Raw genomic sequence first — 27975 nt, 5'->3', positions numbered from 1 at the left:
AAAGTAAAAAGTAGAGTAACACAAAACAACCTGAGAATTTTAATTACACATACAGTATATAAAAAAACATAAGCTACACGGACAAATCAAAATCTACAATACATTAAAAATGAGGCAAGAGAAATGTGTGAAATTGGGAATGGCTCTCCACTAATGGCATCCATTAATCCAGAGGTGTTTGTTACAGTACAAATGTTCGTACGCACAGTCCATTTGGGTTCTATTGTGAAATGTTAACAGGTAATGACAGAAAATATGAGACAAATGCAATCATACGTTTGTTAACACTGGCAACAACATAATGCAGTGCAGCAATTAGGCTCATTATTCTCGACGGGCTGTAATTTAAGCTTAAGGTCATAGTGCATAGAAGACTGAACGAGAGGTGTCAATAGGGAGAGTAGTCAAAGATCTTGTTACTAGGTTCTTTTGAACAGCAAAGTGCGAGGCGACAACACAGATGAAACCTGATACACGGTAGGATCTGCGTTTTACAGTCATGACAATAATGGCAATGCCTCCTGTCTCCAAAGGGAGGTGTGTCCACCTTAAACAATCATGTTTCCATCATGCATAAACATCCACCAAGCAACCAGGGACAATGATTAAATCTTTTCCACATAGTTACCAGGGAAGAGACCTTCTTTTCCTCGAATCCTGCCAGTCCACCACCCTGACGGATCTAGAGAGGGATAGAATTAAAACACAAGTCAGACGTTATATTGTGGTATGTTCTTTTTGGCCGCTCTCCAGGTCCACGCACCTTCTTTGACAAGGTCAAACACATCGTTGAACTCAAAGCTGATCTCGTCGGTGTCCTGGCCAATGTACTGGTATAAAGCCCGACAGCGAGGCCCCTGAGGGCGAGGCTGGGGTTTGGGAGCAGGAGGCGGACGCTGGCCAATACTCTGTTTCCTCTGTTTTCTGTCACAAGGAGACAGGCATGACAAATTCATTTCACTTTCTGTAATCCTGTGCCTTTTCTCTTTCAGAAAGAGAATGCAAATTATGACCTGCATATATATTATATATAATAATAATATATTTATATTTGATTTACAAAAAAACAATGATGATGAAAGTTTTTGATAAGGAAAAAAACAATTTTAATCAACGCTTGGTTATTAAAGAGGCCTTAAAGTAGATCGGTTTTGGTTCTACTGACTTTGATCCTTTTTTATGTCAAATGAAATAGTTTATTTTTGATTTGATCCATTTCATCCATGGTAAGAGCTCCAGTTAAGTCTCAGCTGAGCATTTTCTAACACACATGCCGTGACCAATAACCTCCCCCACTTCTATTTTTCTCACCCTGACATGCCCTCATCCGGCACGTTCAGGAAGTCCATGTTCCCCTGGTTACTGTGGTTGTGGGTTGAGACTCTGGCAGCTTTCTGAAAGCCCAGTTTCGGTAGGGCCGTTTGCGGAGGCCGGCTCTGTTTGTGCGGGGAGGAGTATGTGATGTCTGATTGCTTGGGTCCTCTGAAGAACTGGTTTGCTCCATTCTGGTGTGCTGTGGAAAAGCACAATAGCTGTATGAGTTTTCATTGTATGTACTTGAAGGAAGCATAATACAGTGGAAGCAAATTCTTCAAAGGTTGGACAATCTTTTAAAATGTTAAAATGTGGAGTGTATCCATCCATTTTCGACTGCTAATTTTGTTCAGGGTCACAGGTGAGCTGGAGCCTATCCCAGCTGTCTTTGACTTCAGAAGTCCCTCTGTATTATACATTCAGTCATCCCTCCTTTTTTCGCAATTAATTGCTTCCCCACTTAACCGTGATAAGTGAATTTCCGCAAAGTAGGATTGCTTATTCATAAATTGAATATTTTCATAGTTAGAGCATAGAAAACCTATTTCTGACTTTATAAATACGGTTTTTACCATTATTAGAGCCCTGTAGACATGAAATAACACCCCTAATAGTCACCTTTACACTCCTATTATTCTTTGTTTACAACACAGTGTGCAACACTAATGCGCAAGCTACAGGATCACTGCAGGGACAAAAGAGAAAGCCGCCACTCATAGCAAATAGCAAGTTACAGAGCTAGGTAGGTAGCGTCCAACTGATTTGTTGTAAACTTAGGAACGTGTTTCAAAGAGTGGGGAAGAAGGACAAAGTAAGAAGCCAAAAACGTACCACTTCCACACAGAATGGGCGGTGAACTGTGTAAAGGTAATTTAATGTAAGGTAATGTCTCATCAATGTAACATTACTGATGTCTAGTGACCGGAATGCTGCACATGACTTGTCTTTCAATATCTTTTGACCAACAATTAGGCCATAGTCAGCCACAATACAGCAACCATTTGTTAATTAATACATTTGTGAAAAACAGCGATAGGGTGAGGGAGCGCTGTTCGAACCACGATGTAGCGAGGGACAACTGTAGTCAGCTTTACACTCATATTGCCCAATATAGTAGACATAAAAGACAGGAAATAAGCCATTTCAGACATAATATAGACTACTGCATGCTACTACATGCTACTGCAGTGGCTATTGTCTTGTTAATGTACATTACTGGTACCTTGTGACGAGTGTAGGATACTACGTATCAAAAACATGTATTTGAATGCGACTTCTGAATGCCTTCTTTGTGTATTGTTAGTTCATTTAGCCATTTTTATGCTTGCAAATTCTTGATTTAGGCCAAATCTGCATTTTTTAAAAACTTTTAAACTTATAGGCCATAGTCAACCAGAAAAGAGCGTTGATTTCTGAATTAATATATTTTGACAAACCGCGATAGAGTGAAGTCACAAAATTTCAAGTGTGAAGTGGCGAGGGACGACTGTATTTTAAAAAAGATTGACTTTACCTGAGATTAGATTTGATGGTCTCACTTTAGAATAAGGAACATAAAAATACAGTAGTTACTGAGGAACTAATGAAGGACTGGTGAGGAACAAATGACAAAGGCACATACATTTAGAGTTGTTACTGAAGAACTAATGAGGAACTGAGTAGACTGGTGACTGAGGAACTAAGGCACACAAATTTAAAGTAGTTACTGAGGAACTAATGAAGAACTAGTGAGCAACTAATGACTCAGGCAGATAAATTTAGGGTAGTTACTGAAGAACTAATGAGGAACTAATGAGTAAAGTAGTTACTGAGGAACTAATGAAGAACTAGTGAGCAACTAATGACTAAGGCACATACATTTAGAAGAGTTACTGAAGAACTAATGAAGAACTAATGAGGAACTAATGAGTAAAGTAGTTACTGAGGAACTAATGAAGAACTAGTGAGCAACTGACTAAGGCACATAAATTTAGAGTAGTTACTGAAGAACTAATGAAGAACTAATGAGGAACTAATGAGTAAAGTAGTTACTGAGGAACTAATGAAGAACTAGTGAGCAACTAATGACTAAGGCACATAAATGTAGAGTAGTTACTGAAGAACTAATGAAGAACTAATGAGTAAAGTAGTTACTGAGGAACTAATGAAGGACTAGTGAGGAACTAATGACAAAGGCACATACATTTAGAGTAGTTACTGAAGAACTAATGAAGAACTAATGAGTAGAATGGTGACTGAGGAACTAAGGCACACAAATTTAAAGTAGTTACTGAGGAACTAATGAAGAACTAGTGAGCAACTAATGACTAAGGCACATACATTTAGAGTAGTTACTGAAGAACTAATGAAGAACTAATGAGGAACTAATGAGTAAAGTAGTTACTGAGGAACTAATGAAGAACTAGTGAGCAACTAATGACTAAGGCACATAAATTTAGAGTAGTTACTGAAGAACTAATGAGGAACTAATGAGTAAAGTAGTTACTGAGGAACTAATGAAGAACTAGTGAGCAACTAATGCGTAAGGCACATAAATGTAGAGTAGTTACTGAAGAACTAATGAAGAACTAATGAGTAAAGTAGTTACTGAGGAACCAATGAAGGACTAGTGAGGAACTAATGACAAAGGCACATACATTTAGAGTAGTTACTGAGGAACTAATGAAGAACTAGTAAGCAACTAATGCGTAAGGCACATAAATGTAGAGTAGTTACTGAAGAACTAATGAAGAACTAATGAGGAACTAATGAGTAAAGTAGTTACTGAGGAACCAATGAAGGACTAGTGAGGAACTAATGACAAAGGCACATACATTTAGAGTAGTTACTGAAGAACTAATGAAGAACTGATGAGGAACTAATGAGTAGAATGGTGACTGAGGAACTAAGGCACACAAATTTAAAGTAGTTACTGAGGAACTAATGAAGAACTAGTGAGCAACTAATGACTAAGGCACATCAATTTAGAGTAGTTACTGAAGAACTAATGAAGAACTAATGAGGAACTAATGAGTAGAGTAGTTACTGAGGAACTAATGAGGATTTAATGAGTAGTGGTTCGGCTTAGGGTTAGGTAGGGTCGTTCCTCATTAACTACTGTAATTTTGTGTACCTTATTGTAAAGTGTTACCGATTTGATAATATAGAGCATTATAATGATTCCTTGGGTGTATGCCCTCAGGAACATTAAGATTCCAGTAGCAGCAACACGGTATGTGGTATACATGGCAGTCATAATAATAATAGCAGCACAGCATACAGAGTAAAAATAAAAAGTAGAATAATAAAGCGTTATTATTGTGCATTTAAAAATGTACCTCTGCTTGCTTTGTGATTTTGTCCTCCACCACGTGACTGTGGACCACTCTTCCTGGTTGGTTCTGAAAAATATGTTAAAATTAGGGATGTCCGATATTGGCTTTTTTGCCGATAACCGGTATGCCGATATCGTCCAACTCTCAATTTCCGATTCCGGTATCAACCGACAGCGATATGTGTAACATCACATAGAGTGAAGTTGTTTTGTTGGCTACTCCACCCATCTCTGAGTAGATAATTCATGGATCACATATTTTATATAAGAATACATTTGTGTTTCTTGTGCCTTGATTTCTGTTATTTTTTTGGAAAGATTTAATTTATTTTTAGTTAGAGTATTTTTTAAAATGCATGAATTAGCTGATTATTTTGATTGATAACTTTCATGTTCTTATTTTATATTCTTATTTTATTGCAGAAAAAACCACTCATTAAAATTACTATATATATACATACATATAATATATATATATATATATATATATATATATATATATATATATATATATATATATATATATATATATATATATATATATATATATATATATATACACACATACATATATACTACATATATATATACTACATATACTACTACAGCTAATGTAATGTGAATTACTTATTACCTGTGTGGGATCCATAAAGTTCTTAACTAAGCCATCTGAGAAGATCCTATATATTGTTTTTGGTGCCTAATTGTTTGCCAAGTACATCAGTGCATTTTTTGAATGTAATTTTTTTTGTAGAAAGGCACATTCTGAAAGTAAGTACATTTATTTGTATTCACTTACAGCACAGCCTTGCCGCATCCAATTCGGCGGCGACGTTGATGTGGCTCAGCGCTCCATGCGGTGTCTACATGTATGGTTTTGACAACCGCACGTCCTGTTTCCCAGCGTGCTTTGCTGTACTGTTATTGTAAATGGCTGCTAAGTTACACGTTTAGGGCTCACATAGTTGTCGATTATTCAGCACTATTCGATGGTGGTGTCTTTTATGTTATACAGTACATATCTACCTGTTATGTTGCTGTGTGATGTTTTTTTTTTTTTTTTTAGCTCTTTCTTTAAAGTCTCTATATCGACTTTCAAAGTAGGGAAAAAAACATACTAATGTTGGCCGATATCACATTTTTATGCCAAATCGGTCCAATAATTGTCACTGGCCGATATTATCGGACGACCCTAGTTAAAATACTTTAAATGCATGAATGGTAGATTCAAGGTAATACTGGATCATTATTTATGTAAACTTACTGGAAGACTTGGGTAGTCCATTCCCTACTGTGATGGTGAGGGTCTTGCCTGCAGGTTTGAGCTGGGCCTGGTCCCCCATTCCATTCTGGAACACCACCACCCTGGAGCCACCGCCGCCCCAACCCTCTTTCTTCACTCTGAACTCCAGTCTGGGGGGTGAGAAGGATGAGTGAACGTGTACGTGCATGTACTGTACATAAAAACTTCCTGTGCGTTTTTCTCCACCTGTCTGTGAAAGATATGGCCAGTTTCCTCCTGGTCACGTCCTCGTAGCGTTTGGACAACAAGCTGAGGAACTCCGTCTTGAAGTTGGACTCCAGCAGACTGTCGTACTGTGCCTCGTGCAGGATAAAAAAATCATCCTGTCTCGTGCTGAAGAAATACACTCGTTTTTTCACACTGTATGTTATCATAATAATTAAAACAATAAAATAAATATAGCATGCCTTTACACTAGGGCAGGGGTCACCAACGTTTTTCCTTGTGAGAGCTACTTTTACAAAATTAAAATGGCCAAGAGCTACTCATTTTTGTAACATTTATTTTCAGAGCTTATTTTAAACCCAAACAAAGCGAATATGCTTGTTTTACCAGAACATTAACAAAATGCTGGTGTCCACAACTCACATTTTGTATTTCAGAATGCATTTCTTTCTACTGTTCTTTCATTATTAACTGAAAACCTGAATGAAAAGCAGGCTTGCGGGCACCTCATGTGGTCGTGGGGGGCTACCTGGTGCCCGCGGGCACCACGTTGGTGACCCCTGCACTAGGGGATTTATCCCTTTCATTCGTCATTTTTATGCATTTAGAATTGTTTTATGCATGTAAAACTATCATTGTAAAACAATCAAAGTGTGTTTTGTGTTAACATTTTTGAGACTTGTGGCGTGACAGAGTCAGCTGCTGATGACATCAGAGGCGGGCGACGCAGCTGACTTCCGGTTTCCTGTTTTCATGTCCAGCAATTCCTTGTTTATGGCGGTTAATTAGTTCCAGACCCAACTACGAAAAGTGAATTTCCACAAAGTAGGATTCCTTTTTTATAAATTTTCATAGTTATGGCATAGAAAACCTCTTCTAAATATGTTTTTTAACATTATCAAAGCCCTCTAGACATTAAATAACACCCATATAGTCATCTTTACATTTGTATTACCTAATATAGTAGATATAATCAGAGAAAATAAGCCATTTAAGGCAGTTTACCTTGTAGGGGAGCAGAATCGATGGTGGACAGGAAGTGATATCAGGGTTCAGAGTTCAGTTTTAACTTGTTGTCGGCCATGGCCGCAACAGTAACCCGTGGTGTTATTATGATAATAATAATAATGATTATTGTTATGCTGTTATTATTATTGTGCCTGCTGTTTGCTAATTTAAACCTGCAGCAAAAGCCAATTGTTCACAAGGTGCTATCCACACGGAAACGTTTTCAGGTCAAAACGGCAAAGTATTTTATTGTTTCAGCCTCTCACCCACACAGGAACGGCGTTCTGGGTGACCTGAAACAGTATTTTTTGAAAACGGCTTCCTGAGTGGGAAAATTTGAGAACGCCGGCTTGTCGTTGCCGTGTATACAGGCAATATGAAAACGATGACGTCACCGACTCACCGCCCCCTCGTCGTCGTCACGTGACCCGAAGTGAGCTTTGACGACAAACCAACATAATATCTGAATATTTCGACGGACATGACTCACCCCTGAAAAAAATATGTACAATTTGCTTAAATATGCATATTTTCTGACCAATACTCGGCCGCAGTCAACCACGAAACAGCAATCATGTATTAATTAATGTAAAAAACCCCCCACAAAAGAGTGAGGGAGCGACAATCACTCCCCAATGTAGTGAGGGACGACTGTATTAGCAAGGTAATCAGTTGCTAACAAGGACGCTTTGTGATAAAAATACATGAAGAACACAGTTGGACACACGAACTGGCGGTTCTGGCTTGAATGACGCCCTGGTCAATTGCCCACGTGGCCCATAGCTAGAACCGCCACTGCACGCAGTGTATTAACAACCCGACAAGACACATGTCATATTGTACGCTAAATGTAAAATCTATGCAAACCGAGGCAAAATTGTGGCGTGCATTTTTGATGTAAACTGAAAAACACGCCAAACGAGGCATATGTTAACCGAGGTTCCACTGTACTGTATGTTAGCATGACTTAAACAAATTCACAAAACCAGACAGACGGACACCAAACGCATACGCAGCTCAAATGCAATCCAAACAGTTTCAAATAGCTCAAGGATATTCTGTGGGATGTAACTGGCAAGTCAAAGCATTGTCATCTGTTCAAAACCTCATGCAGGCAAATGAATGGGCAATAAACAAGGGATCTCCAATCTCTCTCTGGCTGTCAGCTGCGTCTGAGTTCAGTTATTTAAATTTAATATTCCACAACAGCAGCATAAAATGACACCAGGGACAAGACACCAACCTCATGATATGGCACTTCCACATCACGTAGACCAGGGGTCGGGAACCTTTTTGGCTAAGAGAGCCATGAAAGACACATATTTTTAAATGTACTCCCGTGAGAGCCATATCATATTTTTTAACACTGAATACAACTAAATATGTACATGATTAAGCAAGACCAACAATTTTTGAATATAAGAAGTCTCTGAATTGATTCTTTTTACCAACATTGTTATACTGAAGCTATCCAATAATAAATAAAATACTTGCTACAATGAATGCAACTTCTGGTGCTGCACAGTTTGGCACCGCACTACGTATCGTTCTTTATTTTCGCCATCTTCTTCGTCAAAAGGGGTTGCTTTGCCGAATTAGCTAGCTGACCATTTAATTAAAAGGAGGGAAGTTTACTTCTTGACATCTCAGTGACGCAGGTAGGCTACCACATTTTCCAACATTAATCAAGTTTTGTTGTCCGTCCCGGAAAAAATCAGAAGGACGGCTGGCATTGGCTCTGGCCACCCGCATTGTGGCAGAAAATGGATGGATGGATTAAAGTGCATAAAAAGTTTTATATTTTCAACTTTATTTTTAAGACTGTGATTTCTGTAACGTTTTACTTTAAAATGTCAGCGAAAAAAATAATTGAAATAAATAAATTTTAATGTCTTAAGACATGCCTGAGAACCAGGTGCAGTCATCAAAAGAGCCACGTCTGGCTCCCGAGCCATAGGTTCCCTACCCCTGATGTAGAACAAGAGTACATTCTAAACATACATTATAGATAAGTGTAATGTTTAAGTTTTGTTGTAAGTATTTTTTGTAGTTGGAAAAAAAAGGAAATTAATTTGCTCTGTTGTGCGTCATAAAGTTACTACAGGTTACTTAAAAATGGTGAAAGAAATACACACTGAAATGTTTATATTCGTCATATGGTCAAGTATGTATTTTGACTTTATTTTTCCATCATGATTGTGTAAATATTTTCTAAAGTTTCCGAAATGGTTTGGTTTCTGATTAATGGCCCACCTCCCGTTTCCTCCAGATCCCTCCGGTGCAGTCCAATCTTTTTTTTTTTGTTAGTCTATTTTAAGTCAAAACACTTCTTTTTAACCTCTGCGGTGGTGCGTTTCTCCGTGGAAACGGCATTTATGTTTCCTGCAATGGTGCTCCATGCCGACTCTTTTTGGATGGCCTGATGACCGGTGGATACACGTGAAAATAAGGTGGTCTTGTGTTCGGTCACTCCTTGTAAAAGCACCTCTATTTCAGTAGAATTGAAGTTTTTCTTTCGTTTGTTGTCCAGCTGCTCCTCAGTCTTGCCCTTGCGCGTTGCCATCTCCGCCTCCAGCTGCCCGTTGCGCACAGCACATTTTTTTACCTTCTATGGGAAATAATAGGCGGTGACCTATGCAAATTAGGGCTCACATGCACGGGCATCGCAGTTGGCATTCATCAACCTAAGAACACCGGTGCGAACGATTATCCCTACTTAAGAACGTGTCGTGAATGTGGCGCAGTTTCCAACCCGCGCCTTCTTAAGTACACTTCTTAAGAAGACTTTTAAGAAGATTTTCGTGAATGAGGCCCATTGTACTCAACTTTAACTTCGATATGAAGAGGAAGGATTACTGCTTGGATTCCTGCAATATTCATTTTACTTTCTGTTCTTCGTGTTTTTATTGTTATTGTGGACTTTTTGCCAACTTAACCGTATAGTACTGATCAAGCCAGACAGAGAGCATACCACTTTCCCACTTGACAAGAAGTTCCTTTTTTCACTTCTACAGTTGTCATCGCACACAACAGAAGTGGGAGCATTTGAAATTAAAGTCAAGTATCACAAGTATCACTGAAATGAAGTCTCGTAAAATATGCTACTACTTTAAAACTGCCGTTTTTGAGTCGAATTGTGAACCTTAGAGGTTCTGCGGTGCTTTGTTCCACATGAAACAACTTCTCTACCTGAGAGAGATGCCACTGATGCTCCCAAACTCCAGTTTTCGCTTTAGCACCTCCTTTATTTGGCCTTTCTCGGGACCTTTCTTCACTTTCTCCCGGCCAATCAGATAGATTCCCTTGGGGGTCAGGATCAAATCTCTCTTGATGGACTGGTGTGTGAGAAAGCAGGAAGTGAGAAAAATGAGAAACGCCAGAAAGGAGAAGAAGCTGGGAAGTGTAGTAACTGGGTGAAGTTCAAACAGTAAGTATTTCAAGATGTCTAATGAGGATGCGTTCACACTTGTAGCCCGATGGGCTGGTCACATCATCCGCACGGCCAACACACGAGTTCTTAAACAAATCCTGTACTCCCACCTCAAGGAAGGTCAGTGAGCCTTCAAACACAAAAAGACAAAAGCAACCTAAAGCTATCAGACTGGATAACTGGGAGAATATCACACTGGACAAGCATTTATGGAGCGAAGCCATGCAGAAAGGAACAACAATCGTAAACCCGCCATGCCACTAAGACAATGCGACAACTACGGAAAGAAGACATACAAAGGCTCCAATCCCACGGCACGCCACGTCACCTTTGTCTTTTTTTTTTTTTAACCCATCTATTTTCAACCCATCAATCTCGCAAAACTTTTGCGTTATCTGGCAAACCCGTGTGAAGCTACAGGTCACACTTCCCGACTAACAATAGCTTGCCTCCACATACAAAAAATCGGGTGCAAATGCATCATTTAAGTTCCATCTTCAACATTTGCACATCCCTTACTGCACTGTAAAAACTGTAAATAGTTTTCAATACCGTGATGGTTATTTGGCTCGTCTTTTGAAAATAAAATGCCAACATCTGGTCCAAGCTAGTGTTGCTGGAAACACACCTCTATGAGTACTGGTACTCGAAAGGAAATACATTGATTAGCCATACATCGGATTCTTTCACTTGTGTGCACTGCTTGTCCCATAAGTAAACAGTCATCTCAAAGACTCAACGATTGTGCTGCTCTTAATTTGAAGTTTCAACGCAAGCATCCGCTCTGAACACAGAAGTAGGGCAAGTACAATGCTCTTAATGTAAACAGTATTGCGAGGTCTCGCAAAAGTATTGCGTGATCTCGCCAAAGTTTTGTGTGCTCTCACAAAAATTTGTCTTTGTTTTTTATTTTTTTACCAATCGATTTTTTTTCTCCATGTCCCCTTGGAGGCTCTGTACCTGCCCCTACCCACACCGCTCCAAAATATGGAAGTCCCGGATCAGCCTCCACAGCCGCCTCAGGACCCACAAGTAAACCTGACAGAGCACAGTCAAACTCACTTTGAGAGTCCGGTACTCGGGTCTGCACCAAAAATGTAAAAAAGATACTTGGTGGTCACTATACTGTGGTCTGGCTTAATTTTAGACTGAGCTGGCAGGCAGAGGCGGTCTTGGCCCACTTGTTTGGTCCAGTCCTTTTGGTCCTGGAAGGTGTTAATACTAGTACTACCGTACTAGCAGAGCAAATGGACTCTAGTCTATTTTGACCAGACCAAAAATGACAAGTGTGAACACACTCTAAGGTCACAACATTGGAGTTTCACCTTGAACCTTCGATCAAACTTGTTGACAGAGTCTGCAAAGTCAACACGCTCCCTCTTGGCCAGGAACTGCCTCAGCTCAGGTCTTTGTTCTAGGCCCAGGTAGTCTCCAACAAAGTTCCTGTTGATGCTGTGTTTCCTCCGCTCTTTGGAGTTGTATAGGATGTCCGAAGCTGTTGGTGTCAGAATGGACAACGCATAATGATAAATTTGGACATACACTACGGACTTAGGGACCTGTGGGAGTCAGGTTCAAGACCCATATGACAAGGCAATGCATCATTGCTGCATGCTTTGAAACCCACCCTCTTCTCTCATCTGTTCATACTTCTTCCTGGCAATGTATCTTCTCCACGCCTTCTGAATGGTCCTGGCGAAAGTGTCAAACTTCCTCTCCCTCATCTCCTCAAGAAGGAACAGCTAGGGAGAAGACATTGTTCAACAGTCAGGCTCTTACACACAGACATGGAGAAGTCTATCGTTTGAAGTAGTGCTCATTACCGATTCTGGGTTTTTAACAAAGATTTTGGTGCGGCCCATCTGGTATTGGTCGATATCCATGTTAACAGAACGGAGGAGGTGAAGGACCCCCTGCTGCTCCGGACCCCTCCAGCGAGGCCATGTCTCATCAGTCAGAATGGCATACCTAGTAGTACGGTATGCATCAGTTACTTCCGTACCGTCCACAACAAAAACTGAACAGAATCAAAGTGTACTCTTTGGCGGAACGATGGCTTTATTTTTCAGACCTTTGCAGGAATTTAGTGAAGATCCTGCGGTATGCAAAACCAGCCCTCCGTACGCGGATGTTTTCCCGAAGTCCGAGGTATTCCACTTGATGCTTAACCCTGAAAATACATCGCGAAAGATGAACAAAAAGGGGTTATGTTTGCGTATGTCAGTCCAGGTGATGACACTAACCTGCTCTCCTCCCAGTCTTTGGGCCTTTTAGTCTCGTTGGGTTTGATACAGCGGATATAGTGGGGCGTGCACTTCATTAGCGTGTTCACCAGGTCATTTGCTTGTCTCTGCGTGTAAAGTATAAGTTTGTTTAAAAGAATGTAAAAAAAAAAAAAAGGCACTCCATTCCCACCTTGATCTTGGAGCCTGCGGTAGTTGGCCTGCTTTTCTTGTCCGTGTTGAGGTTTTCGGGGAACAGGCTGCGGATGAAGTCACTGTCGTGGCGAGACACGATATCCACAAGTAAACGCAGCTGCGGTGAGCATGTCATATTATTATATACAGTATATTGCTGGTGAATACTTACTGTTCACTGCTTTGCATGAGCTCAATAAGGTCGGGGAAAAGGACGTCCCGGTTTCTCTCACAGAAGCCGTTGATATCATACGACACCTGAGATGCCAACAGACCTTATTGAATATACTGCAGGTTGATTGGCATTACAGTCGTCACTCTGCACTTCATGCTTCAAATTTCGTGGTTTCCCTCTATCATGGTTTTTCAAAAATATATTACCGTAATTTCCGGTGTATTTTCTTAAACTTTGAACCCTGCGGAACCCATCTTAATACTCAAAAGGTAGCTAGGAAATATACAATACAAGTACCAATACGAGTTTAAAATTTTAAAAACAGCTATTTTAACATTTCCCATAATGCATTCCGTCCAAGCAAAGCATTCATTGTTGCCTGCCGAGGTGCTGCAATGATGTCAGCCTCCGTCTCGGCTCCTCTGGCTCTCTCTGGTGGACAGAGGCAGCACTGCAACATCATCTATTCAACCATTTTCTATACCACTTGTTCTCCATTGAAATGCTTTGTTCAGGCGAAATGTATTATGGGAAAGTTCAAATATATATATTTTTAATTTTATACTCGTATTGGTGCTCCTATTGTATATTTCCTAGGTACCTTTTGAGTGTTAAGTTGTTGTGTGATGAGTTTAGTGTTGCTTGTAAGATGACACCGTGAGTCAGACTGTTTCATTGAGTAATGACCTCCTGTAATTTCCAGTGGGTTGACAAGCCCGTCGTCAGTTTTTTCAGAGATCATGATTAGTCAAAAAAAGAACTGCCTGGTCCTCACGGACTCGTGCGTGCCACAATAAGCCATCTTATGACATGGATGTGCGGCTTACAGTCCAGTGTGGCTTATACATGTACAAATTTGTTTTTCCTCTAAAATTTAGTGGGTGCGGCTTATACACCAGTGCGGCTTATACACCGAAATTTACAGTAATTAATAAATCATGCTGTTTTGTGGTTGAATAGGGCCTATTGTTAGTTTAAAAATATTCATATTTAAGGAAATATTACATATTTTCTGCCTAAATTAAGCATTTTCAAGCATAAAAATGACTAAATGAGCTAAAATACAACTATAAGGCATTCAAAAGACGTTGATGAACTGTAGTATTGTACACTGGTCACTAGGTGTCAGTAGTGTTGCTGGAATGTTCGGTGAGACACAAAGATCAGACGTGATCACCGGAACAACAGTCTGTTATTGCAGGTGTCTCACAACAGGCAAAAGCACGGGCTCCTTTTGCTGTCGTTATGCACACAAAGCTGAAACTCAACTCTGAACCCCCAGACGTCAATCCCTGTCCGCCTCTGTTTCAGGTCCCCTAATGAACATATTTAAAGGAACACACACAAGCATGTGTATTTATGTCTTAAAAGGCTTATTTACTCTTATTATGTTTATTGGGTATTACAAGTGTAAAGGTGACTGTAGAGGTGTTATTTCATGGCTAGAGGACTCTAATAATGTTAAAAACTGTATTTAGAAGGTCGTAAACAGGTTTTCTATGCTCTAACTTTGAAAATGTTCCATTTATATACAAGGAATCCTACTTCTTGGAAACTCCCTTGTCACGGTCGGGTCTGGAACCAATTAACAACGACAAACCAGGGATTACTGTATGAAGTTCTACAGTAAAGCTGTTTACTTGAAGGTCCAAATCACACCAAGATCAAACATGTCAAACACCAAAAGCCTTCATTCTTTGGTAATTCTAGTCAGATTGTATCCAAACTTGGGGGACATGTAGTTGTAGGTAATAGCTGCTGAGCTGTCTCGTTTTTGGTGGAAACTGACCTTGACCATAAGGGAAGCATCCAAGGTCAAAAATGACACTGACTCAAGAGGGATTTCTGCATATTTGAACAATATACCCTCATACATTACATAGACAAAAGTTTGGTAGTGAAGAAATGAAGGGGATACAAAGTAGGTCATTCGTACTGTGCTGCATTTGGGTGCAATTCCCCCTCCCTCTCCAGGTCCCCGCCGGCCTGAGCGCACACTGATCATTCGTGCCATGGCGCGTTTGCTTGACTTATCGCTTGTATTCTGCTGTTTGATTGCAATTTCTCCAACTTGGTGGATTATTTGCCGTCGTTCTGATTATTTATTTGTACAAGGTTGCTACTGTCATTAATTACTTGCAAGAGGAGCGTCACATTAATTAAATGGCACAGTCTACTCTGCTGTGTTAGCAACATTAAGGGACTTACAAGCACACAGAAACATTTGAGCAAGACTGGTTATTATAACATCTTTTGCAAAGCATTTGAGCAGAACCCACAGGTTGTGCCACGACTGACGTAACTGTACACAAGTGAAGGCATCTTCTCAGACCGAAACGGACCGTCGTTTTTCTCCTACAGGAGAGTCCAGTCACAATAAGTACCTTTCCAGCGTAGTGATGTATAACAAAGCCTGAGTTCCAGCTGTTGAAATGCTCGTGTATTCCTACGGCAGCCTGCAGTTTCTGCAGCAGAGTGCTATCTGCACCCTCGCCTTTGGCATGCATGGTGGCACACACATCATCCAGCACACTCATCACACCTGGAGGATTCTGAATGGAGCAGGAAGGAATACAATATATTAGTAAGAACATAGTGAGTGGATTTTATTGGGGGAAAAGTGGCAGCATGTTGTTGTGGCGCTAGGATTTTCCATCTATCCATTTTCTTTACTGATACCTATTGTCCTCTTTAGGCTCGGGTGTGTGTGTGTGTGTGTGTGTGTGTGTGTGGGGGGGGGGGGGGGGGGGGGGGGGGGCTGCAGGCTATGCCAGCTGACTTCGGGTAAGAGGCAGGGTTCGCCCTGGACTGCTCACCAGGCAATCACAGGGCACATGCAAGCCTTGGGAGAACATGCAAACTCCACACAGTGATGATACGAACCCAGATCTGCTGACTGTGGTGTGCTGACCATTAGGCCACCATGCTGATTTCTTCCAAATTAATAAATGAATCATGTGATATTCAGTGTATAGCAGGGGTGTCCAAACTTTTCCAACCGAGGGCTGCATACTAATAAATACATTTTTCCCATTTTCTTTTAGGTTGAATTTTATTTCTACAATGTGCCAATGTTGGGAGTCTTTATTAAAGCCATCATTTACAGTCTTACCAATTTATTTTCAATAAGGTCGCACACAATCTTGTTGTTGAAGTATTGAATGGGTGTCCACTTGATGCCCTCTTGAACGTACTCCTCCTGCAGCGAGATAAGAATATTATATACATCTTTTTGGATAGGGCATTCTTAGAACCAGAAATTAAACTGTAATTGCTCTTGGAAGCTAGTGTGTGGTTGGTCAGGGTGGTTAGTATATCATAGCATTAGCCATGACTTCATCATTGCTGTTTTGTTTGCGAAAGACACATGAATGTCATTTTTGTTGGTTTCTGATTAACATTAGTGTCAATGCGTCACACTCAGGATATCAATGAAAGCTACCTGCTCAGCCTTCAGAGTCAGTTCAATGAAGATCTGTTGTAGTTTCTCATTGACAAAGTTGATACAGAACTGCTCAAATCCATTTCTCTAAAAAGGAAATGCAAATCCAGTCAATCACACCTGAAATGGAAAAGCTGGTCATAGTAAAGTCACCTATATTGTACGGGCTGTCCATAAAGCACCTTTGCTGGGTAACAAATTGTATTACGAAAGCAAATTACATATTTTTATATATACAGCATATATTTTTTGTATATTTAAATATACAGTAATCCCTCGTTTATTGCGGTTATTTTTTCCAGACCCAAATGCGACAATTGAATTTCTGCAAAGTAGGATTCAAAATTAATAAAAATAATATTTTCATAGAGTATAGAAAACCTGTTTATGATTTTTTTACCATTATTGGAACCCTCTAGACACAAAATAACACCCCTATAGTCACCTTTACGCTCATATTACCCAATATAGTGGACATAATCAGAGAAAATAAGCCATTTTAGTGCTTGAAAATGCTTAATTTGGGCCAAGAATATGTGAAATTTGCGTATACAGTATATGCATTTTTTTTTTATACTAATAACAGGCCATAGTCACCCACAAAAAAAATTATATTTTGAGAAACTGCAAGAAAGTGTGGGAGCCATGTTTGAACCAAGATGTAGCGAGGTGCGACTGTAAATTTTTTTAAATTGTCAAGAAACTTTGTGGACAAAAGGAACCTGAGGTAATATTTTACCTGGAATATTTCAAAACCATATATGTCCAATACGCCGATGCTGAATTCTTCATGCGGTTTTTGGATGGCTTTATTAATGGCCTGGACAGGAGAGCAAGAAAGAATTTTTTTCAAAAAAGAAGAGAATGAAAAAAGAAAATGAAAATGTGTAAGTCTGGCAACCTCCACCAGGTAGTCAAAGAGTCGTGCGTAGAGGGCTTTAGCCAGGGCGTCTCTCGTGTAGGTGGCTTGCTCCTGGTTCAGTGTCACATTGATGGACTCTGACTTGCCTCCCCACTTTGAGTCCATTTTCCGACTGGTCAGCTTCTCCTGCAGACGGTTGGGGTCGATGGCCAGCAGGTAGGCTGGGAAGGCGAGCACTGGCAACCATAAAGACAATGCATTCAAATGCGTTCTATTCCATTCTAATTGTGGATATGAGCTGAAACTGTCATAATATTGGATCAACCTCTCTGGTTGTTAACGTCACATTGCCACGCAACAGTGGTGAGAAGACAAACAAGTGACGGTGGGCTCTAATTTGATCACATCCCTCAGGGCAAAAAGAGACAATTAACTAATTCATGAGGGAATGTGTGCGCGCATGCATGCATGATTGAATGTGTTCACTCTTAGAAGTGTGTGTATTGTGTATTAGCAGGTGTATCATGCAGTGTGTGTGTGCAATGTTTGTCACTCACAGTCCATGCTTTCCACTTGTCCATAATTCCCTGCTTCTATGAAGCTGATGTTCCCCAGGTGGAGGATGCCAGCAACAATCTGCAGCACCTGGGCCTGGATGTCACCTGGGATCCCGATCACCTGCATGGCTTCCTGGAGACCATGGCACAAATAATGACGGGTGCCAACTGTGGAGCCCTGTTATCTATTAACATCGCCACCAGCCACTTCATTAGGTACACCTGCATGACATCATCAATTCCAATACAAGACCCGCATGAGGAATAATTACCTTCCAGTCATAATGTTACCCAATATTGATTTACACTTTCAGAGAGGTTAAATATTGATTTAAATATGAAATATTAAACATGGACCGCTAACAATATTTTATTCTTGTGGTTGTGGTGTTGTACGGCTGCACTGTTTCATACTGAAAAGTGCTTCTAACATTCATATTCACCAATAAATCATTTGGTCATCCAAGGGACATTATTATTATGTCATTGTGAAAGCATATATTTTGCGGGTGTACCTAAAATTGTGACCATTGTGGAAAATACAGTCAATCCCGGGGGTGTCCAAACTACTACTGGCCTGCGGCACAGTCTAAAAATATCATTTAATAAGAAAACTGAAAAAAAAAACAAAAAAAAAACAACAACAGCAGCAAAAATGTAAAAATCAGCTGTAAGTTGACAAGAATGAATTAAAAATATTGAAAGAAAAAAGTTGTAATCTAACGAGAAAAAGTCGTAATTTTATAAGAATAATGTTGCAATATCATGAGGAAAATATAACGTTATTGTAGTCGCATAAAGTTGAAATATTAAAGAAAAATGACATTTTTTTGTCGTAATATTATGAAAAACAAAGTTGTAATTTTAGGAATTTTAGGATTACCAATGAAAATGTATAAAATTAAATTTATTAATAAATAAATTAAGTTTATTACTGATGACGTGTCCAAGTATCACCGTGAGGTGTATTTAAATTTGTATAATTAAATAAACCAGCAGAAATTTAAAAAACAGCTGTCATTTTACGAGAAAAAGTCGTATTCAAACGAGAAAAAAAGTTGCAATTTCCCTTGAATAAACAAATCATATCATTAGGAAAAATAACGCAATTTTAGTAGCATAGAATTGAAATATTAAAGAAAAAATCTGAAAAAATATTCATGTGTTTCATGTGTTTTCTAATAAGTGAGAAAAAAAAATCAAGCTTATATTGAAAGCCTTTGCAGTGATGAAAGAAAGAAAAGAAGGAAGCAAGCAAGTGCTGAAAATCAAATAAAATACAAAAAAACGCAAATAGGCGTGACAAAAATGACAAGAATATGCTTGTGAAGGGATAATTGAAATAGACACAAAGACACAACGGACCCAGCGCTGCAATGAACAGGCTGTTTTCACTTTGTTGTATATGTAGAATATGTACCATAGTTTCATGGAAATCTTTACTGTCATTGGTTCCATCCACTTTGTAGGTTCCAGACTGGTTGAGGTAGAAGTAGTAGTCCGGGGTCATGATGCCAAGGCCCTCTTTCTGCTGAGCACTAGTGCCCTCTATCAGCTGGAACACAGCAATGCAGCGGTTCAGAGGAAATTAAACACACTGAAGCATGAGAGAAGTATGCGAGGAGGAAATTATTCATCATGTGGTCATGCATGTCCTTCGGCCAACCTGATAGTAAATGTGGAAGTTTCTTTCGCTGTCATTCTGGCTCACCACCCTCGACTTCTCCAGCAGAAAGTTGGAGATTTTGCCCCCGTCAGGCTCTCCGCCTCTGCTGAATTGAATCTCAAAGTATTTGCCCTGGTAGATGAATGACATAGTCCAAGCAGTTAGTCACGTACAGTAGTTTGAAATGCAAATGGTGCTATAAAGCAGTGGTCCCCAAGCCCTTTTGACCCACGGACCGGCTTGTGTTCCCACAAATATTTAGGTCGTATATTATAGCGATCTAATTTATCTTATTTGTTATGTATTGTGTAAAACTAAGACATGAATATCATCAAATTAAAAGCACAAAATGAATGCAGACCCATCATTCACCAGTTCAAGTTTTTCCAGAGATTATTACATCACTGTTTGACATGTGTGGGGAAAGGCAGTGCGCTAGCATGAATTAACTTGAGACAAATGTGCACATTAGCACTCAATAAGTCATCAAAACTTAGCTTTATGCATTCCCACATAGTATCAGCATTTGAGACCAAATATGAGTTGAAAGAAAAATGGTAAAAATACAGTAGTAGTCTATCTGTGCGGCATGAGATAAAGTTAGCACGCACACAATGGACATGCGTCAAGTGAGACGGACGTAACAGAGAGAATCCGGCCACTTTTCAAAATAAAACATACAAATTGAATAATGGAAATTATTTTTTCTTTCTGTGCGGCCCGGTACCAAATGACCCGCGGCCCGGTACCGGGCCCGGGGGTTGGGGATCACTGCTATAAACAAGAAAAGCAGTGAAGATCTCTCAAGTCATGCATACATTTGGCTCCATTCCATCATTATACACTCATGACTGTCATCACTGTTATCCAACTAGCTCTACTGTAGTATCAATGCTAGAGTAACCACGTGTACCCACAGATACGGGTTCTAAATAACCAGCATGCATCATGCTCTATGTGGCCCAGAGTTGCTGTGCAGCAACAGGAAGCAATGTGATGTCATGTTAGGCTTTTTCTGTTTACCGTTTTTCTGGGCGTTTGTATGAGTATGAGGACTCCACCTGACATTTTTTTTTTGTCTCAAGTTTCCACTAAAAAGAATAAGAATGCCGTTTTATCTTACTAAAACTGAAACTGTGCACATTGACTTAGTGGCAGGTTTGGTATGGTATAGTATGGTATGGCATGGTATATACATGTTCACCCTCACTCAAAAACACATTATTACGGGACCGTCTGTGTAACCTGTCGTTACAACTTCGTAGAGTAGTCGTCGTAAATACACAGATACTGAGACATGACACGGTTGCCCCTTATAATGCATCTGTTCATCGGTACAGTGCAATATTAGATGTATAATGACGTGTACACATACGCGGCTACGGCTGAACAAAATGAAACCAACACTTCATGTTCTGTTGTTAAATAAGGTTTAAAAACATGAGATAATGTTGAGATAAACCAAAAAGCTCAGGTTTACCCGTTCACATGCAACGCTGGCCGGAGTTTTATGCAAATGAGCCGAGTATGTCATCAAGCTCGGTGCCACAGATAGATTTCAGTCCTTTGCAAAACACTGATATCAATTAGTGATAATTGCACATTTGCGAATAAGCACATAAGCACATTTTGAGTTTTAAAAAATGACAGTATAATATACTGTAGCTTGTGCAATGTTGAAGGAAAAACAAGAAATACAAATGTTAAGAATAAATATGTGAGAGTAAGTAAGAATATTATGAGTGAATTAATACATAAATAGAGATTGAAAATATTTCATGAAATCACTTCAATTCAACTGATTTGTGTTTTTCACCTTCTTTATCAAAATGCTGGTACTTTCATTGGCTCCATTTTGGGTTATTGAGGTGAGAAACACTATTGAAATAACACTATTACTGAAATAACTCATGGCAAAACAGGAAGGTGGTGTCCGTACGGCGTCTCGCTGCCACGGTGTGTCTTTGAGAAGAGCCACATCAAGTACCACGTCTTCAATGAAGGTAAAAGTAAACTTCAATGTCGTTATCCCTTTCATTCGTCACTTCTATGTGTTTTGTTTATCATTTTTGGCTTTTCTGGAACGGATTCATTGGATTTACATGACTTCTTATGGGAAAAATGGATTCAGTTAGCGTGTAAGTCGGACCTTCTGGAATGAATTAATGGCGCTAACCAACGTTCCACTCTATTTGAAGGTAACTGACGCATTATTTTCCTTGGCAGAGTAATTGCGTTACTAATTCAGTTACTTTTTTGGGAAAGTAAGTAGTGACTATAACAAACTACCTCTTTTTAAAAGGGTCTTTACCCAACACTGCCCAGCACATCATGAATGTTGATGTTCATCCCATCACCTTGTATGTTTCTGTTTAACCAGACAGCACCTTAATAACTATATCTCAACTAAAAACATGGTACTTTACTGAATCTTCTGGCAACTCCTTTAATACAAATATGTTAGTATTTTACCCATAATACAACAGCAGTAGTAGTAGTAGTACTCACAAAGCGACTAGAATTGTTGTTGCGGACAGTTTTGGCATTCCCGAAGGCTTCTAGGAGAGGATTGGACTGAAGGATAATGTCTTTTATGTGCTGTAAGACAACGACAAGGTGTGAGTTACAATGGCATTTACTGCATGAACACAGGCCACGCTGTAATCTACCTGAACTTTGGCTCCTCCTCCAGATACTTTGGATATGTAGCCCATGATGTATTTGGCAGCCACAGTCTTTCCTGCCCCACTCTCGCCGCTAACAAAAGTACATGACATGGTAAAACACACAAATACAGAGAAAGAATTGACTGTGTGAACGTGTGGCGGGGCAAGGCGGGTACGTGTTCACCTGATAATAACACACTGATTTTCTCCATCAATCATCATGTTTCTGTACATGTTGTCAGTCAAGGCGTAGATGTGGGGTGGATTCTCATATTGGGCCTACACACATACACACACACACACTATGATTAGTTATTACAATTGTGTGCATTACAGTTATTGTCATTCTGTTCACTATCATAGTTAATAATTTCATGACTACTATTACTACTAATATGTATGTAATATGTATGTTGATATTAGACAGGCAGACATTTGCTGATGTGGTCCTGGTTGTTTCTGTTTTGTTATTGTTGTCTCAATTGTTGTTGTTGCTGTTGTCCTTGTCTCTCTTTTTTGTCCCCCTCTTATCGACTCCACCCTTCCCTCTTCTTCTCTATCCCCTCCTGCTCCGGTCCGGCAGCTCCAAATTTGCATAACAACAAAACATCAAAGTCAAATAAAGACGCATATAAAGAAATGAACAATCACAGACATGTTGAATTGTGTACTGTAAACGTGTGATGTACTACAATGTAACCTTGTTATGCATCTTTATTATAAACCATTATGATGACATCAACGTTTGGTGTCAGTGCGGCCCGCGCACCCTCGTCCTTTGCGTTGTATATTAACTCATTCAAAACCAAACGTATTTATATTCTTTTATAGAGGCAAAAAGAGGGGATGACGCAACTGCACACTAATAGAGGTCACTTTCACAGCAGTTAATCCATTAAAAAAAGGCCACAAGGTGGCAGAAGTGCATTTGATAAGAGCTCGGCATGGATCATTTGCCTGTAAAAACACACTCAACAGCAAATAGGAAGTGGAAGAGCGTGGAGGAGTGTAGCGTGCAGAAGGTTATGCATTGGAGGGAAATTTTAACGCGCACGTGCACATGCGCATAACCTAAGCATGATGCTTTTCACTGTCGAATTAACTGAAACAAACAAAAAAAAAAGTTCGAATGATGACGGCAGTCCTAGCTGCTACTACTAGTCATCCATGTTGATGTGTACTTATGTAAAGACACATTGAAAATACTGTAGATTGCAAATTACAGTAGATTAGGTAGGTTGGTGTTTAGGCTAAAAGAACTACAATTCCTATGATGCTTAGAGTGTCTAACCAGGAAGTAGTGAAACAGATCCTACTATCACAAGTCTTATGCTGCGATTGTGTTTTGATCTGACAACTCTTAATTAAGTTTGATCAAATGTAGAATTACGACAGCTTCTGCTTGGACATTAACCCAGTGGCAGCTATTCAACTCCGATGGGAACACCCCCCCCCCCCCAGCAACATGGCACGAGCGCGTGACTCTGGCAACACTGACGTAGGTTGGATTGCAAGGTTTTAATCTCGTGGACACCTAAAGATTGTTTATTTTTTTTTTGGTATACTTGAAACCCTTTTTTGTGAAATACCTGATACGGCCCAGCCTCACCCAGACTGGACTTACAGCAGAACCCAGGTAAGCTCTTCGATCCATCCACATATGATACTATTGATACCAAGTGCAGTATCAGTGTCGGATCAATGCTAGGATGATGTGACGCGTATTTACTTGGTATCGGATTGATACCAGAAAAACGCGATTATCCTATACTGTAGGTGACAAATACGAAAGACGTTAACTCACTGCTCCTTGGTACAGCTCGATTTCTCTCTCAGTGAAGTAGGGCATCTGTTTGAACGGGTTCACTGATATCAGCACAGGACCGATGTAAGTCTATGCAGCACAGTTAAGAAGCGTGGAGGAAGTAGACAAGTTATTTCTGCTTTCGTTTCATATACATTCAAGCAATAGTAAGGAATGGGGTCCCTCTACAGTTGCATGGAATGTAATTTATCTTTAAACCACGACGGTATGCAACACATTTCAACTGTGGTTGACGTGCATTTGTTGGCAGACAGACTAAGGTGCTACTAGTTAGATACTGGTACACTTCTGTATTATTTATTCCCTTCATATTGTTAGTATTGCTACACAGTATGTCAATCAATCAAGTGTTGAATGACAGTAATAATGTTAATAATATGACTTGTAAAGCTGGCGACGTACTCAACTCTGCACATGCACAAGTAGTGAAACTGAGAAATACAAACAAATCTGTGACAGCCATCAAAACGCACAGAATAACAGCAACAAGAGTACAAGAGAGGCAAGGATACAAAAATGTAGTCGTCCATGTATCTTTTCTTCAGGTTCTCCACAATGGCGTCCTCGGTGATCTTGGACAGGAGGACCATGTCGTCCACTCCACTTTGTTTGACATTTTGACTCTGCCAGTGGTATTTTGCCTAAAAAAAAAAAAATCATGCAACACCCACACACACACGCACACACAGGAAATGATCAGGCTACTTGTTCTCATATTGACATTTACGAAAAGCACATAACTTACACGATTCCGGTGTGTGAGACGTTGCAATGCACTCCCAAATGTGTCAACTTCCCCTGAAACTGTTCTAAAAATACCATAAATGTATGTTTTTTTCCAGTCTAGACTAGTCTTTTTCTCCCTGAGGGATTTTTGCCTTTTAAAGGCCAGTAACTCCACTGTCGGAGGTCGACAGTTTGTTTGACTCCATGCTTGGTTTGTGCTCTGAAATGCGCCGTCAACTGCGGGGCCTTATAAAGACAGGCGTGTGCCTTCCAAAAACACGTCCAATCAGCTGAATTTACAACAGGTGGACTTCAGTGAAGCTGTGGAAACGTGGCTGAGCTCAACTTCCAGCTTCATAGCAACGGCTAATCTGAGATTCGGTCGTAATAAAGTCGTAAATTTACAAGAATAAAGTCGTAAATTTACGAGGAAAAAAGGCGTACATTTCCCAGAATGAAGTAATACATTTACGAGAAAAAAGTAGTAATATTATGAGAATAAAGTCGCAATATTACGCATCAGAGCGAAAATACAGCACAGCTCTTCAGCAAGGAAGGACACGTTTCTCTTGCTTCAGGCAAGCTTTTATTTATAATGTGGCAGCAAAACAGAGTTAAGCACAAATGTTTTTTTGTTTTTTTTTCAACGTGGCCCCTAATGCTCCATCATATTTAAGGGACAATGCAACAGATATAAAAATGAGATAAACTTTGGAGTGGTCAGTGTCCAGCTGGTATAATGGTGTAGATTTACCATCCACTAAAAATGGATTAACACACATCCGTTATTGTCTAAATCAGGGGTGTCCAAACTTTTTCTAGCGAGGGCCAAATACTGAAAAATGAAAGGATGCAAGGATGCACTTTGATATTTTGTAAACCAAGACATTGAGATATGCTAAGAAGCTATATGTAGCTCAAGAAAAAAATGCATTTCACCTTTGTAATATATCTGTAATATAGGCAAAATGCTACTAAAAATGATGTTTTTTCTATAATAATACGAGTTTATTCTTGTAAAATTCACACTTCTGTTCTTCATTGGAATATGACGGATATTTTGACTTTATTGCCGTAAAATTACAGCTGTTTTTTCCATTTCTGCTGATTTTTTACATTTTCCAACTATTTCATTTCAGCTTTCCTCTAGTAAATTTGCTTCTCGCAATTATAACTTCATATCTTTTAAAAGAAATAATGTATTTTTTCTTTATTTCAACATTGTTACTGAAATGATATTTTTCCTCATTTAACAACTTTATTCTCCCATTTTTTCAAATTAGAAATCGAGTTTTTCCCTCTAAATATTTTGACTTTTCTGCTGTTGATTTTTTTTGGTACAGTTTTCCAAATATTTTAACTTCTTTTCTCCTGATATTTTGACTTTATTCCCATGTTATACATTTTCCCCCAACCTAAGTTTCCAAAAATCGCAACTTTATTTATTGTTTTTGACTTAAAAAAAAAAAAAAAATATATATATATATATATATATATATATACATATATATATATATATATATTTCAACGTCATGCTACTAAAATGACATTTGTCCTCATATTACTTTATTCTTGAGAAATTATTACTTTTTTTCTGTGACGTTCTGCAGGACGGGAACGAGTGTTCCTTGTCCTGCGCTCTTATTTTGGCGGGCTGTGCCTTCTCCGGGGAGGAAGAGGCAGCCGCTTCTCGCCCGGTGGCCGCGCACCTGCGGCCAATTAACATTAATGGCAGATAAAAGGCCAGTGCGTTCGAATGTGCGGCGCTGGTTCATTATTATTGTCTTTGCTATCCATGCTTCTCGTCTCCAAGTCAGTGCGGTAACTTAAACAATTTACTTACCTGTACTTGCACTTTTGTCACAGAGCCTTTCCTCTGTCGCCTTTTGTTTCTCCTGCTTATGTAATTAAAGTACCCTTACCTTTTGCACTCCGTGGCTTCGTCTCTGCATATTGGGGTTCAAACCACACCGAGAACGTGACAGAATGAACCAGCCAGAACTGACCCCCGCAGAGACTGTGCTCCGCAGTCTTCGCGAGATCACCGCTCGGCACGAGCGTAGACTGCGGGACTACGAGGCACCCGGAGGGATCATGGAGCGCCTCCGGGAGTTGAGGACCCGCATTGCTCAGCGCAACCAGGTGGTCGGATGCAAGGCCCACCTCCAGCCCCCTCTCCACCCTTCTGGCTCTCTTACGGACGTCTGGAATCCGTCCCTTGAGGGGGGGGCTATGGTCGGCGGTGCACTCTCAGCCGCACAGCTGCTTCCGGAGCGGGCCGCAGGGACGACAGTTCGCCAGACCGAGGTCAGGCCACCTCCGGTGCCCGCTATCCTTCCACGCGGGGCCGAGGTGGGATCACCTCTGGTTCTGGCTCCACCTGCGGCAGAAAGTAAGCCTCCGTCCTCCGCAGCTGTTTCTCCTGCTGAGAGCAAGCCTTCGTCCTCCGTGGCTCCGCCTTCGCCTCCGGCCGAGACCAAGCCGTCACACGGACCCGGCCGCCCCCCACTTCATCGCCGCGGAGCCGGCCGCCCTGGCCGCCTCCCACCTCGTCGCCGCGGAGCCGGCCGCCCTGGCCGCCTCCCACCTCGTCGCCGCGGAGCCTGCCGCCCCATACGCCTCTCATGGGACTCCCTCGCCTGCCACGCTCGCCGGCTGTACCATCGTACGACCCATCGTCGCCACCGGACACCTTCTCGCCGGCGGTGGGGAGGCTGGCCCGGCTTTGCCGTTCGTCCCATGGTGGGGGGCGTTCAAGCCCAGCGACCCTCCGCCGAGCCTCCCTCCACCCACCCTGGTATTCTTGAACATTTGAAACGTCTGGTATCCGTTTTGTGGGGGGGGGATACTGTGACGTTCTGCAGGACGGGAACGAGTGTTCCTTGTCCTGCGCTCTTATTTTGGCGGGCTGTGCCTTCTCCGGGGAGGAAGAGGCAGCCGCTTCTCGCCCGGTGGCCGCGCACCTGCGGCCAATTAACATTAATGGCAGATAAAAGGCCAGTGCGTTCGAATGTGCGGCGCTGGTTCATTATTATTGTCTTTGCTATCCATGCTTCTCGTCTCCAAGTCAGTGCGGTAACTTAAACAATTTACTTACCTGTACTTG

General features: G+C 40.5%; 2 protein-coding genes across 3 annotated transcripts in view; both read right to left on the bottom strand.

Annotated features, from left to right (window-relative positions):
• myo1f (myosin IF) lies at positions 1–26906 on the bottom strand. Its single transcript, XM_054789374.1, has 28 exons — positions 26792–26906; positions 24656–24784; positions 24123–24212; positions 22503–22597; positions 22322–22409; positions 22161–22250; positions 19653–19784; positions 19407–19541; positions 17987–18119; positions 17469–17665; positions 17307–17387; positions 16568–16654; positions 16238–16324; positions 15510–15677; positions 13123–13208; positions 12949–13030; positions 12777–12883; positions 12605–12703; positions 12357–12501; positions 12161–12275; positions 11859–12028; positions 10293–10438; positions 6117–6263; positions 5892–6040; positions 4632–4694; positions 1312–1513; positions 764–924; positions 1–682 (listed from the first exon to the last, which is right to left on the bottom strand). The coding sequence occupies exons 1-28, from the start codon at positions 26819–26821 to the stop codon at positions 606–608; spliced, it is 3291 nt and encodes a 1096-aa protein (XP_054645349.1). The 5' UTR covers positions 26822–26906; the 3' UTR covers positions 1–605.
• adamts10 (ADAM metallopeptidase with thrombospondin type 1 motif, 10) overlaps positions 24195–27975 on the bottom strand; it is a 58784-nt gene continuing 55003 nt past the window's right edge. For both annotated transcript variants that reach the window (XM_054789371.1, XM_054789373.1), the window contains exons 28-29: positions 24656–24784; positions 24195–24212 (exon numbers count right to left, since the gene is read on the bottom strand). The gene's annotated coding sequence lies outside the window, so the exon portion shown is untranslated. The remainder of the gene's footprint in view (positions 24213–24655; positions 24785–27975) is intronic.

The sequence above is a fragment of the Dunckerocampus dactyliophorus genome, chromosome 10, assembly GCF_027744805.1.
Source record: "Dunckerocampus dactyliophorus isolate RoL2022-P2 chromosome 10, RoL_Ddac_1.1, whole genome shotgun sequence".
Classification (NCBI taxonomy): domain Eukaryota; kingdom Metazoa; phylum Chordata; class Actinopteri; order Syngnathiformes; family Syngnathidae; genus Dunckerocampus; species Dunckerocampus dactyliophorus.
The sequence above is the reverse complement of the archived record's forward strand: the minus strand, read 5'-3'. Positions and strand labels throughout refer to the sequence as shown.